Raw genomic sequence first — 15888 nt, 5'->3', positions numbered from 1 at the left:
AAAAGGAAGGAGATTTCTAGCACAGAGATAGTAAAATAGTATACATACACATATACATACATGCATGGTTTTGAAGCAAATGTCTATTTTTATATCGGTTGAAGGTGGTATAACTGATGAACTATTCAGATTTATTCTGTGAATTGTGTCTCTTGGACTCTTGAACCAACTTTATTTTTGTTTTTGTTTTTGTTTTCCATGTAAACATATTCATCTTTATTGAGATAAGGAAGTAATGGACTCTTTTGACTTAATGGTTTTAAGCTTCTGCCAACCTTGTTCTGGCCAGTGAAATTCTACACTCAGCACCATGGCTAAGAGGCAGCAAAGACTGAAAGCAGGACTTACCTTAGAAAAATCTCAGAGCCTGCTCCTTGGACCCCTGCTTCTCACTTTCTATCTATTCTAATTCCCTAGGTAATCATGCTGCAGTCCCATGGTTTTGAAAACAACTTATAGAATGATGAATCACAAATTTATATTCCAAGCTTAGACATCACCCCTGAAATCTACACACATATAGAACTGCCACCTTGATTTCCATTTGGAAGCTTAACAGACGCTTCACATTTAACATGTCCACACCTATTCCTTCAGCTGAAGTAATGGCAACTTCATTCTTTCAGGAGCTCTTGGCAAAAATTTTATGCCACCCTCAACTTTTATATTTATCTTATATACCACATAAAATCCACAAGCAAGTCCTCTTGGCTTCTCCTTCAAAAGATATGTAGAATTTAACCAAAATATACCTATATTTCTATATAGAATTTAATATATTCTATTTATTTAGAATATGCCTGGATTTATCTTCCTACCTCCACTGCCACCATTCTGGCCCATCACATGCTACCTAAATTATTGCAATACCTCCAAACCGATCTCCTGTTTCCACCTTTTCCCTCCCCAGGTCCTTTCTTAAAACAGTAACCAGAGTCACCTTTCTATAATTTAAGTCATGTCATGTGTCTCCTCTGCTCAAAGCCCTGAAATGTAAATCGCATTCAAAGTAAAAGCCAAAGTTTTAATAATTGCTATGGATCATAAGGTCCTCCATAATGCAGCTCTTGTACCTCTTTTATTTCATTTATTACTACCCTCTGCCTTATTCACTCTATGACAGCCACCCTGTCTCCCTTGTTTTTCCATAGTCTGACCTCAGCATCTGCCTGGCATGCTCTTCTCTCAGATACTCATATTGTTAGCTCCTTTACTTCCTTCAGGTGTTTATTCCAACTTTCCTTCTAGTGATGCTCCTCCTGAGTTCAGTCATCCCTCAACACTTACTCTCTCCTCTTCCCTGCATTATACATACACACACACACACACACACATATATATGAGATATATATCTCCTTATGAGATATATATGAGAGATATATATCTCCTTATTTTCAATATCTAACATGCCATGTCTTTTAACCATTTATCTTATTAAGGTCTAACTCTCCCAGTGGAAGACCTCTGAAGGCTGGTAGCTTTTCCTGTTTTGCTCCACTAGGCATTTCTGTGGATTACATTGTGCCTGCTGTATAATAAGTACTCATAAGAGATTTTCTGAGTCCGTGAGTGATGGAGTGAAGTCCATCCAGTATTGAATATGGTCAAATGTAGTCACTGTATACTTTTGGCCATTACTTTGTGGGAAATGCTATGAAAATGGTAGGTTTTTAAATATATATTAAATATATATTTAAATATATAGTTTCTTAAGAAAAAGGCTTTTCTCATTGAAAGGATGTTACAAAATTTTGAATTTTATACATCCTTCCATATTTATCAAGCAATCATCTTTCTCCTATTGTGGAAGAAATCACCAATATTTGATATGTAAATAACCATAGCTATATATATACACACATATATATATAATATATAAACACACACACATACATACATACACATACACACACAATTTCACATGGAATACATAATGTATAATTTTGTGTGAAATATATGTGTGTGTATATGTACATACACACACATCAGATTGATGTATTCCACACAAAATCCTGCATGTATTCTAAAAGCCTGTTAGGTTTCAGTCTCCATGGAGATGTTTAAAGTCAAATTAATGGCATATTAGAACTATAAGAATAGAAACATGATTTTTAAATTGTGAAAAGAGGTATTTATGTATTGTTTCAAAGGGATATTTGATAAATAAATGAAAATTGGTGAAAGTATATGAAGAATTCATCTTTTAATTAGCACTTTGGTGAATTTTGTCTTAGCCATATAAAAGTACAGAAAACATACATTCAAAGTTGAATTTCATAACAGATGACAATTAAGCCCCATTTATAAAGTAGATGATTATTCTTGCTGATTGGCATTTCTAAGGAGATTAATAATTTATTATGTCTTTATCCCTTTCTAGTGTTTAATTACATAGGGTTCACAGTATTTTATAGATACTAACTTATTAAGAAAATGATTGATTATACATCGTTTCTTGGTACTATTCTATTTCAGGAATATTTTCTAGAAAATCTAACAGAATTTCCCTGTGGAATAGGAACTTTAATGATGGCATAATACAACATATATAAGTTTATAAACTGAAATGATTAGAGATCCTTGGGACTAGAGCCAGGTGACTAATGAGCTGAGAAAGGAAGTGTCCATAACAGTTAGTGACACATTACAAGGTATGTAAATATTCAGTCTAATTTAATTAATAATGAGCCAGGATTATCAATAATGTAGCATTATTATTAAGAATATGGAAACTTGTCCATTTTGTTTCATAGATGCTAATAGAGAGGAATTAAGTTTACCTGGAAAATGGTATGGAGGGTCACAGAGAAGCACCATTCCTTTCCCTTCTTTTACTCTGACCTCAGGACGTTCCTCAGGTGGAAAAGGATCAAGATCTAATTACAAAAGAAAAAAAGGGAAACATTCACTCCCTCATCAATAGAAACAGAGACATTCATCAATTTTACCTTTCAGCGAATAACTCATTCTTGAGATACAGCACTTCTCAGTGGTTTGGCGAAGCCTAGTAAAGTCAGCTCCTCGTTCTTACATTGCTGAGATTTGTATACACTATTAAAAAGTTCTGTGATGAGCTCAAAGTCTACGGATATTGGGAGCAGCCTGCATAACAATTCTGATGACCCTGAAAATCACAAATATCCTAAAGACTTTTGTTTCAGACTTAGGGAGAATCTCAGTCAGAGTATCTGGAAATATAATGAAATCAGACAATACCAGGATCTACCAAAGAAAGTAAGAAAGAAAGAACAACTTAAGAGGAATGGGCTCATTTGAAAGGTATTTCCCTTCCTGAGGGAGGGCTTGGATATTAGGAAGGAATAAGGGTGAAAGGCAGGACCCTGTTTAGGGAACGTGAAAGTGACCAATCTCTTGCTCCTTCTCAAATTCTGGGTTTGCTTCAGTTTTAATTTTCTTTACTCTTTTCTGTGTATTTGGAACTTACATTTCGCTTGATTCCTTGATATTCTTCTTCCAGTTCTTCATTTGTTTTACTGACACTCATTCTATTTTTTTTCTGCCTCTCTTCCTGTTCCTTACCTGTGATCAGCACCCAAATCATAACATCGAATTGTTACTTTTCTCAGTATAAATTGTATACCTCTGAAAATCCACCTATTCCAAGTGTTACTTTTTTGCAGAGGACTTTTCAAATCCACTTCTCCAGGCCTGGTGTCTTATTTGAATGCCATCCCTATCCTCAATAGCTTACTTGACATTTTCACTTGGATAACTCAATATCACGATAACCTCTGCATGTGAAGCAACCATTTAAATGCTTCCTGCCATCCTTGAAATTGGTTTTTCTTGCTCCCATCCCATTATTAATGAGAACAGAATGTTTCTGCCCTTTGACTAGATATTCCTTGGGAAACAAAATTTACAGTCTTCTTTCCTTTTGTGCAACCTGTTAATTCCTTCCTTTATATCTATGTTATTTAAATTTTCACTCTCACCACACTAATTTAATCTTACTTCTCTTCCTGGACCTCTCTCATTCCCTCCTGATAAACCCTACCATGAAGGACTTCTTAAAACATTGTTTTCATCCTATAATTCATTTTGCAAAAGATTTAAGTGCTGATTTAAATCATACTGGAGATCACCTGGTCCAACTCATCTCCCAATGTAAAACTTTCTTTCAAAACAACCTCTAATTTTTAGCTTAGCACAGTTTTTCATTATTAGTCCTAATTAAATGTTTCATGTAATTTAAATTTAATATAAATTAACTAAAATATAATTACATTTATCCCTACTATGAGAAATTAAATACTAGAGAATAAGATATTGTCATGTTGGGTTAATCTTTGAAGAGTCACAGCCATTATGTTGCAATATGTGACATTTTCTTCCCCCAAAAGCCCTTTTGATAATACAAGGCTTGGCGCTTCCATAGATGCATTTCTTTTCTTTTTTCTTTTTTTTTTTTTGAGACAGATTCTTGCTCTGTCACCAGGCTGGAATGCAGTGTCACAATCTTGGCTCATTGCAACCTCCACCTCCCGGGTTCAAGCGATTCTCCTGCCTCAGACTTCCGAGTAGCTGGGATTACAGGCACGTGCCACAACGCCCAGCTAATTTTTGTATTTTAAGTAGGGACAGGGTTTCACCATGTTGGCCAGGATGGTCTCAATCTCCTGACCTCGTGATTCACCAGCCTTGGCCTCCCAAAGTGCTGGTATTACAGGCATGAGTCACTGCGCTCATCCTGATGCTAATTTTTAGAGAGTCAAGATCCTCAGACCCTAGCCTTCCTTTATTTGACAACATCATCTTTCATTGTTTTGAGTGCATTCATGGTATGCCTTGTGGTGCTTTGTTGTCTCCATCACACAATTATGGCCCACTCATCTTGTAAGATCTACCTCATCTATGATGCTTTCCTCTCACTATCCTTTCTTGATGGTTCTTCTTGCTGAACTCACCGAAACACGCTTGCCCTTTTTAAAAAGTTACAGTTTACTTACATCCAAAGCTCAGGGTTGCTTCAGTGCTTCTGACCATCCCGTAGCTATTGGATGCTAAACAGTAGTAGATTCCAGCATCTTTCTGTTTATCAGGGTTGTTGATAACAAGGTTTCCTCCTACCATACTGTATCGATCACTTGTGAGATCAACATCCCCATTATTCATTCTCCATCTATGAGAAAAAGACGCAAAGGTCATATCACAGGTCATGAGACCTAGAAACTCTACGGAGCTAACACAGTTCTAAAATAATTTGGGTACGGCTCCATGTGAAGTCAGACAATTAAGAATATGATTCAGGTGGTATTTCTTTGTATTCTATAATTCTGAGTCTCTAGGACCATAATTTGTAATTTAGCTCAGGTACAGACAGGTAAAACTCAAAGTACGTGACGTATTTTGTCTTTTTTTGTGAGGTATCTCAAGTGACAAATATTTTGCTGAGTTTTTCTCCATAAATTGATTTCTTGGGATGTAATTGATAGCCATCTATGCACCAGTTAGATTCATACATATGCAGATATACTGTCTAAAATATTAAAAGCATTGTTCTACCAGAAATAAGTATAAAATATCAATATTTGACTCTAAATTTCAAAGTAATTTTTCAATAAAACATACTAATTGACATTGGCTTCTGCTCAATAAGTGACATATTCTGACCACTAGAGGTCAGTCACACAATTTGAAAATGATAAAAGTCAGTAGGGATTTTGAAAATTTATTCTGAGCCACAAATATACAAGTAAAACTGGATTTTCTCCAGCCTAGAGTTAGTGGTCACTTATGTCTTTTCTCATTACTCAAAGATTACTTTTAATAAAGTAAAAAAGGTGGCCGGGCGCGGTGGCTCACGCCTGTAATCCCAGCACTTTGGGAGGCCGAGGCGGGCGGATCACGAGGTCAGGAGATCGAGACCATCCTGGCTAACACGGTGAAACCCCGTCTCTACTAAAAATGCAAAAAATTAGCCGGGCGAGGCGGCGGGCGCCTGTAGTCCCAGCTACTCGGGAGGCTGAGGCAGGAGAATGGCGTGAACCCGGGAGGCGGAGCTTGCAGTGAGCTGAGATCACGCCACTGCACTCCAGCCCGGGCGACAGAGCGAGACTCCGTCTCAAAAAAAAAAATAAAAATAAAAAAAAAATAAAGTAAAAAAGGTGAACAATTCTTTTTCTCCCCAACCACATAATATCATAACAATGTAAGACATGCTGCAGATAATCAGAGCATTAACTGATAGGGATAGTATTATAAATAGACTGGAAACAGGGATCTAACTTTCTGATGTGATGATGAAAAGAATGCATGTAAAAAATAGTTCTCAACTGTATAATTTTATAATCATTCTTTATCAGGGTTTATCCTTTAAAGTTCCATGTCCTGAGGAAAGTCATAAGCCTAGAGCTGTGGTCAAATCGCTCAAGTAGTAGTGGCTTGTGGCCATATCACTCATTCCCTGGCCACTTCTAATTTGAGTAATAATCATGCCCAAGAGTCCTAATGACTTTAGAATATCTGTCGTCAAATCAAAATTACTGGAACATTATTAGTTACAATTTTTTTCATAATAGGAGATAATTTAAAAGCAAGTATAGAAAACTGTGATTTTGCATTTTTAAAACTTACTAAATTACAATCCAATGAATAAAGCCTTCCTCTTACCACAGGTGATGGCAATATTGTCCCTGCCTGAACCATCTAGTGTTAAGTTGCTTAGCTCTTATCAGGACAGTGGGTTTCTTTGTTGGGCAGCTCCAATTTTTGTAATTTCTCCCTCATTATATTGGTTCCAACTTTTTGTTTATTATCTTAATTTCCTCCACATGGATCTGATTGTGCTTGTGACATCATATAAGAATTACCTTTTTCTGTGTTTGAAGAAGTTCACTGGTCTAGTTTCAGAAACATAGACTATTCTACAATCCTTTTTAATAGTTTTTTAATTGTAATGCTTGTTTCTTTGGGGATAGAGGAAAGATAATGAAAGCCTCAAGGCTTATAAGTCAGAAGTAAAGTCCCCCATTGTACCTCTCGGGATGTTGCTATGAATAGCACGTTGTCACAGAACATGCTACAAATATAAAACTATTATATGAATAAAAATTGGATGAATACCAAGGTTAGTATAATTTGTCCTGAAATTAAGTACATTTTAAAAACTTTAAATGTTCTTTTCCATCAAACTACTTGCATCATGAGCTGATTTTTTTTTCTGTTCTTTCCCCCTTTTTTTTCCCTGTCAAATGCAGACTGCCTTCATAACAAGATTAAACGTCTATCTGTCTTCTCTAGTTCTGTCTATTAATGTATGGATAACCAGGCCAAACTTAAAGTGGGAATTTCAGTGCTGGGTTCAACCTGTGAGAGGCAGTTGGTGACTTACTGGCAAAGCAAAGCTTTGCTTTTTATTGTGCCAGTGTGGTGGGGGATGGGGGCAGCAAGGAGAAGCATAGCCTTTTCCATGTTTCTAGAACATTATCTGAAAGCAGCCCTTTCTTCTGGTTGCCTCTGTTCCAGCCTAGAGACTGATTTGCTAAGGTCCCTTGTGTGAATGTTAATAACAGAGTGTCACAGAATAAGTGTCGCTGAAAGAGCTTTTGGGATTCTATCAATCTATCCAGACAGATAAATAATGAAAAAATTGCATACCTCTTTGGAAGTCATAAAACCTGTGTTTCAGTCTTGGATCTGTGATTTACTAGTTCTTGAGCAAGCAAATTTACTTATTCAGGATTCAGCTTCCTCTCCTGTAAAATTTTCTCGGATTGGATCTCCTCTACACATCCTATTAGTTCTATTATTCCATGTCAGTGACAAATAGGCTCTCATTATATATGGCTTAAGGGTGCAAATAAGTCTAGCCCATCAGATATTTTCAGAACAAATGTGTTATTTATAATTTATAAAATACCTACTTATGTCTCATCTCCATTCATGAAATTGAAACAATAAAAATAATTTCAATGGGATGGTAATTTTGTATCTAAATTCACATTTTATCTTAAGAATAATTTTGTAATTATAGCCAAAGGCAGGAAAAACCTGAGTACCATTAGAATCAAATGGGTGGAAGGGGATATTCTCTTTTATAAGAATTTTTTATAATAATAGAAAGTTACTTTTCTATCCAGGAAAAAATATTAAATTTGTTGAGTGACAACCTTCAATTTAGTCAGGTGACATGAACACACTAGAGCCCCCAATTTCTCCATCAGTCACTTGTTTTGTCTTATGGAACCATTGCACAGGTGAAATTTAAACCCACTGGCTTTTGGTTGATTTTTGCATCTCATTCTTTGCATCAGATGAGAAACTGTTAGTATACTTTTCTGACACATCTGAAGCAGGAAAACTCATTGTTGCTTTTTATAAAGTTGTTTTTGACAGCATACTTATGTAACCCAGAAAAACAGTAAGAGGTATGTTTATATAGATTTTCCTATAGGTAGAGACATTTAAGAAATTTGCTGTGTTGGCTGGAATACAGATATGAGACTGTTGAAAAAGCTGATGCTTTCTACAGTTATTTGTGCAAGATCTTTAAATGTACTTAATATAAAAATGTATCTATTTCTGTAGGTATGAGTTATCCAGGCCAGTACATAACAAAAACATTTTATCCTCAAATCTGTATACTTAAATTACGTATAATTTTATATAACCATTCATAGGCTTAAAAACATGGTTTCCATTATACAAATTGTAAGTGGATGATGTCAAATGCCAGTAGCATTACCTGTGCAGAAATAGTGAGAATTATTTGCATATATTTAAGAGAATCTCCTATTTGAGCATTAGACAACTTTTTTAATAGCTTGTATGCCAATATTTTTGTTAATGTCCATGGAATTTGCAGAAAGCACTATATTATATCTGTACAAGTTCATAGCTGCTGATCTGTGATCATTACTCTGATACTCCATTCTGAAAAGAGAAGTGAGGTACATTACTTGTAAACCGGGAAAGGGCTGGCTCGTGCCCTACAGTTGAGTGAGACTTTTCCTTCCAGTGATTCCTCTGGATAAATGGTATTGATTGGCTGCTCTTCAAAAATTGGTCCAAATCCTTTGTCTTCCTCAGAAACTACAAGAAAAATTTTAAAAAATTGTTTTACATTGTACTGCTTTATAAGTCAAAGAAAATTTGGGAACACTGAAAAAAAAATTGCTTGAAAAAATTTAGAAACAGAGTCTCCATTTTAATTTAAAACGAAGATATTTGCCTCCATAATACTGAGCCAAACATCAGGCTCTTCATTTAAAATTATTTTCTGTGAATCTCCTGACATTTCTCCAAATGTACCACGTGTTGCCAAACTTAACTACTTCCCACTTCGCCAAACAAGCTGTGCTTTCATGCCCCTGAGCCTCTGCATATGCTTTTGGTTTTCCTAGAATCATCATTCTACTTTTCTTGTCCTATCAAAATTTGCATGATACTTTGGTGACCTAGCCATAGTTAGTTCCATCAGGAAGCCAAAACCTCTCATCTCTCCTGGCTCCTATTGGTCCTCTTTTGAGTTCCTGTAGTTCCCCATATAGGTTATGGTACTTAATACACTTGCTACGATTCCTGGTACAACTTTCTGTTCTGCTAGATTGCAAATGCTTGAGAACAGGTGGCTATGTCTTTCATCTGTGTACATCATTCTCCTGGGTAGCTGCCTGGTTGTCTGAAAAACAATAGGAGCCTAATGATTTTTGAACAAGAGTCTGAATGTGAAGGAGAGCTTCTTGATGTTGCAGAAATGAGTCTCTTTTCTGAGCCAGTTATTGTTGATTTTTTTCTAAACATGTGACTAGCATTGGCACTCAGCACCATCTAGAACAATCAATCAATAAATTACATGGATATTGGATCTGAACAGCTGGTTTAAAATTGATCACAAACAGCTGTGTTGAGAAGCAGTTGTTTCTGGTCTATTCTCCCTGGAAGGGAAGAGTGACACCTCACAGCAGGATGAGGAGAAGAGAATCATTCACATGCCACCACTGCGGCAGCATTTACAGAGCACAGCGCAAAGTCATATGCCTCAAATGAATTAACAATGATCTGTGTGGCTAGAAAGAACGAATATTCTTACAGGTCGCTGGAATGTCTCTGCCCAATCTAAGCCATGATTCACTCCTCCAGTTATTTTTTAAGAGAGAAGTAAAGGCAATGGCACACAGACATTTTATCTTCTCTAACACTAAACTTGAAGATGAGAGCTCTGTTCCAGCTTCCTTTTGAACAAATAGTTTCATTATGTCATTTAAATCTCGCCTCAGTACCATTATCAGTGTGCCTTTGGACAAATTATTGAATCTCTCCAAAGCTCAATATCACTCTTTATAAAATGGGGATAATAAAATCTACCTGATAAGGTTATTGTCAGAATTATTTTGAAACAATTCATGGAAGATGGCAGTGTACCTGGCTTATAATCAGCAATGAATAAATGCTAATTTTAAAACCATTCTCATGAATTTTCCAATCTCTTCAAAATTTAGTTCATGTTTCTTATGTATATAAAGTATTCGACTAATCACGAAGCTTCTAAAAACCAGAAGCCAAGTTTTCACTCTTGTAGCTCTGGTCTTATTAGCACTGTGTTTGGGACACTGAGTACATTTTTTTTTTTTGTACATATAGATGGTTACTAAAATCCTCAAGTTAATTCCACTGCCCCTCCTCCCCCACCCCCCACCCCCCACCCCAGCCACTGGTATGAGGAATTAATTTCTCTAATTAATAAGTTAACCCAAAATGTTTCAAAGGAAGCTGCCTCATTTTTGGTTGAAATTTGCTGAAACTTTTATTCAATAGTTTATAGACCTCAGACACATTCCATAACCACCATCCTATTTCAGATAGGAAATAAATAGCTGGATCAGAATCAGAAGGATGAGAGGAACTGATACTTAGACTTAGCTCCTGCAATGACCTTTTCTAGTTATTGTCTTAGGCAAGCAATTTGTTTTACAGGGCTCGTACATTCCGAAAAGAAAGGAACATGAGCATATGTCCTAAGGACTCCATGTGCCTACCACAATTATTATTAAGATTACAAATACGAGTTATTCACAGAGATGCTCTCTGCCAATAATTTTGAAAGTTGTGTTCTAGGTTGTCTCTAGTTCCATATCCTTCTTGAGGTTGTAAAAGCCATAAATGAATATAATGTTTTCTGCTTTACTTCTAATACTTTTACTGATGATGTCTAATATTTTCTGGCTATTCAGGCTGTAACAGCACAGCAGGGAAAAAATGAGAAATGAATCCTGAATCCCTGGTTACTGAAGACTTTTATTTTTTCTGTGAGGTCTGGATTTTCTGATTTCTAAAAGAAATGGCCTTGTGCTTATCTGTGATAAAAATCATGTTATTTTTCTTCTCAGTTTGACAATTTCATAAGCTCTTCCTTGAGTCTCTCCCAATTGCACAGGTCTTCTGACTGGAGCAATTTAGTAACACCTGCCAATTTGAAGATCTTGTTTCTTCTCAATGCATATAAAAATGCTTAAAAAGACAAGTAGATAAATCAATATATAGAGATTCTCTTCTTGAAGGTAAGATAATTTCTATTCCCACCATAATCCTTGATAACTAATGACTTTAGTGTGAATTATTTTAAAACAATTTATTTTAAATCTAAGTTCATAAATATTTAGAAAACTAAAAATAAATATTGCTTAGTGGACTGTAAAGTTCATAAAGATCTTCCAAGTACTTTGATACTTATGCGACAAGCCTGGGGATGATATAAATGTTATTGTTACCAATGGAGAAGGCTATCCGTGTAAGAAGATTTAAGGAGAAATGAATGTATGTTGCAAGTATGCATATACTTTAAACATAAGGCCACTGATCTGCATTGGATTGGATGTTGAGTTTCCACTTCTTACAACAGTGGTAGCATAGAAATTTCAGATAGTCATGTTGGGAGCAACAATTTGATACACTATAGGTGTTAGTTATCCTTGATCTGACTTCGGGTACTTCAATAAGTTTTTAGACACAACACCAAAAGCATGATCTATCAAAGAAAAAAAAGGATTAAGTTGAATTTTCTTAAAATCAAAAGATCTGCTCAGTGAAAGACGTTGTTAAGAGAATCTCAGGTCTTCAGGGTTAAGAGTTTTCCTTTGAACCTTCTCCGACTTGCATTCTATAAGCAGCACATTGGAAAGATTTTTTAGATACTAAATATTAGTCTCATTTAATGGAATATAGTAGTGATTAAATATGACTTCCTAAAATATGAACTCATCTCAAGAGGTACAGGCTTCCATTAATAAAGACCAGTTACACAATTGTATTTCCAATATAGAAATAGACAGCCCTGGTCTGTCTAGTGTCTGTTTCTAAAGTGACTTCTAGAAGTGCCATTATATGGAGGGTTATCATACAGAATTCTAAATTTAATTCATAATTTCATTTGCTTCCTTGAAAGAAGCTTCTTTATCTCTTTGAAGTAAGGTGAGTAACGGTCATTCAGAATTGCTTTGGTTATTGAAAGTACTGCCTGGAACTTTCAAATATAATAAAGACAGATTCATATAAACATATTTCTATGTAAAGATTGGTTAGTAGATTTTCATATTTTAATGAAATGAGTAGTCTTAAATATTTCTTTTGATAATGTATCCTTTCATTTAAGGTGTATGCTTTTGAGATAAAAGCTGGTCAGCTTTTAGAAAACTGAGAGTATGTTTTAAGTAGCTTTTTTATCTTAATAATATGTATTTTTAAAAAAGGAAAAGGTGCTAGCCAGGAAAATTTTCATGGAAAATTATAGAATGTCACATACTAATAATGATGAGGCTATGCCTATCAGGTTATACTGAGTGTGTATGTAGAGTTATTCCTATACATAAGGAATGAGCAAACCCTTCAAGGGGATATGCAAATATTTAACAATTTTGGAGTGAATTTTTATAAGCCAAACTGGATAATATTGGTGTCTTATGATACTTTTCCTTCTCAGTTATAATACCTTTCACAAATTATATGTATATATTTCTCAATACTCCCACTTATATTTGACCTTTATAGAAACAGACAATGCAAGCTTTCAGGGATTAAAATAAGAAGCGAATCTCCAAGAAAATACTGAAATTATTTTTCACATTGAGAGAATATTGCAGTTAAGATATTTCTCTTTGCCCTTTCCAAGAACAAAAAGCAGAATAGGACACACTTCACATCACATTCATTTTTCGGTTAAGATTTTATTTCATAACTAGGTGCTTCTTGCTTTTCTAAACTTTTCAAGCCTGAATCACATAATGTATTCTGTTTGATGGTTTAGCAATGACTGTATATATTTTATTTTAGGAAGATATTTGGGCCCTTGAGAGAAAAACTACTCAAAACAAGCATCTGTATTGCATTGCCAGGTTCAGCATGAACCTCTTGAATATGATCCTCATGTCTCCCTTGTAGGCTGTGCCTTAGTTTATGACCATGCTAGCTCACCTAGGGTGCTCAGATGCAGGGAAAAGAATTTTCAGGGATATTTAAATACAAGGCTCAGCAAAGGATCCAGTAATGTAAGCATTATGTTCTCAGCCTACAGAAAATACTATCATCTATTGATTTTTTTCTACAGCCATGGAAACACTTAGATGACAAATTTTGATGCTTTGGAAGTATTATGAGGTTAAAAGGCATGAGAAACAAACCACAGATAGAGATTGTGTTTTTAAAAACTAAAATTATTTTTTTTTTTTTTTTTTTTTTTTTAAAATATGGAACGCTTCACGAATTTGCGTGTCATCCTTGCGCAGGGGCCATGCTAATCTTCTCTGTATCGTTCCAATTTTAATATATGTGCTGCCGAAGCGAGCACAAAACTAAAATTATTTTTAAATACATTCCTTTTTTTACTAGATAGATTCTTCTTAAAAGGAGCATAAAGTTATAGATGATCTGTCAAGCTAATTGAAGCTTTAACACTTCATATCACTATTTTGATCTGCTTTTAATGCAAATGCATTTATTTCCTACCAGATAATGTGATTATCATAAATCTATTACAGACATAAGTACATTTCTTAAATGTGATCAAAAAGATTAAGATAGAAATAATGTATGAATATTTGCAGTCATATTTACTAATGTAAACGAGAGGCGAAAGCTACTGTTCTTTCATTCTCATTTTCACCATTAATATAATTAGTCAATTATATAATCTCAAATGGGATTACTTCACCTATCACTATGTGGAGAGTGTCCACTATAATATTGCTATTCTATTTTATTTCTGGAAATTGAAAGTAAAATTATGATTTGTGCTTCAGAGATATTTTTATTCATTTTATATACTTTTTGAGACAAGCTCCACTTCCCATTCTATTATACGTCACCTCAATCTGTTAGTTAGTAAGCACAATTTTATGCAGGCATGTTATAAGAAGAGTCCTAGGAAAAATCTATTAGAAAAAGGTGATGGCATCAAAATTTCAAGAGACTAAAATGGAAATTTTTACGACATTTGCAGTATTATAGTGATTATTGGGTGGGGAGTGGTGTAAGCTCCCTTGAAACTCTCTAAATGAGATAATATTTAAATTATCACAAAGCATCCTTCTTCTACACAGTACAGCTTCCTTTCTCCATTGCCAACCATTTCCTGCTGATAAGAGAAGATGGGCTTAGCCTTTAAATACTCTGGTGCCCCAATTTTTTAGGGTCGTGGGTAATAGGTAACATTGCAGTACTTTTCCATAACTAAACATGCAAAGTAAGGATTTGGTCTCAAAAACTTATAGAAATACAGTTATTAGAATAAAGAATATAGTCAGGTTAGCATGAAAGTTAAGTGAACTGAATTCTCCTTGTTTGGTTTTACCTGCCCAAAGGGAGCCTGTCACGTCTCTCTAGAGAATCTACTTCCTTGTCCTGTGACCCACCTCTGAAGCATGTAGACTCTGTTTTACGTACCTGGCTGGGCATCTGCTGACACCTACCTCATATCTTAGTACATCCTAATATATAGCATGACTGGGCTCGTGGATCTACTTCCAGAACTCGGCCTGTTTCAGTCTAACTCTAGTCTATTTTGATTAATGGGGCTATTTGGGACCATAGATCAAAATAGTGACAGGTCACTGACTGCTATAAAATGTCAATCATATTTGGAGATAGAAATATGTACTGAAAATAATTCTTAGTGACTGATGTGAGTCTAGTTGAAAAAATATACAGGAAATCTTGGTGCGAGTACTATAAAGATATGTGAAATTTTCTACCTGCCCTCCCTACAGCCAAGCAATGAAGATAGTTTTTTTAAATGTTAGCTTTGGATATTATACAGTCATATCTTAACTCTACATGTGCAAAATATAAATTATATATTATTTCATATCCCAATTTTTACAAAATATATATTATACTGCTATTTTATTTCTTTTTAAAAATACTTTTTCTCAATGAATTACAAAGGAATTAAAGATACTTATTTTCATTTTAGATTAGCCTGGTCCTACAATAGCTGCAGGTTTTTTTTTCTTTCTGAAAGTAAAGTAAATGCAGACCACAAGTGGAAAAAAGCATCTAACGTATTTGCTGTCAAATGATTTAGTTATTAATTAAATATCTAAACATTACAGATTGATTATGTGCAACTTATTCATGTTTGCTCTCTTATCTTAATAGAATATGATACTGCTTTCAAAAAATCTAAAAAAAATTAAGAAGAAAAATATTCTTAAAGACATGAAGAGTGAAGTTGGTTTTGATGATTTTGTTATAATCTTTTATGTACTTTGTTTTTCAAATTTAGACACATGCACAAGTACGTTCATTGCGGCACTATTCACAATAGCAAAGATTTGGAATCAACCCAAATGTCCATCAGTGACAGATTGGATTAAGAAAATGTGGCACATATACACTGTGGAATACTATGCAGCCATAAAAAAGGATGAGTTT

At 34.9% G+C, this 15888-nt stretch overlaps 1 protein-coding gene and 1 non-coding gene across 6 annotated transcripts in view; both read right to left on the bottom strand.

Annotated features, from left to right (window-relative positions):
- Positions 1-15888, bottom strand: part of CNTN1 (contactin 1) — a 380108-nt gene that overhangs the window by 145103 nt on the left and 219117 nt on the right. For all 5 annotated transcript variants that reach the window (XM_077952290.1, XM_015151426.3, XM_077952291.1 and 2 more), the window contains 3 exon segments: positions 8922-9054; positions 4971-5143; positions 2781-2876 (listed from right to left, as the gene is read on the bottom strand). In XM_077952290.1, coding sequence (XP_077808416.1) covers positions 2781-2876; positions 4971-5143; positions 8922-9054 — 402 coding nt within the window.
- LOC144333252 (U6 spliceosomal RNA) lies at positions 13698-13804 on the bottom strand. The gene has a single exon (XR_013401769.1). It is a non-coding gene; the product is annotated as a U6 spliceosomal RNA (small nuclear RNA).

This window comes from Macaca mulatta, chromosome 11, assembly GCF_049350105.2.
Source record: "Macaca mulatta isolate MMU2019108-1 chromosome 11, T2T-MMU8v2.0, whole genome shotgun sequence".
Lineage (NCBI taxonomy): Eukaryota > Metazoa > Chordata > Mammalia > Primates > Cercopithecidae > Macaca > Macaca mulatta.
Note: the sequence above shows the minus strand (reverse complement) of the source record. Positions and strands in the feature narration are given on the sequence as shown.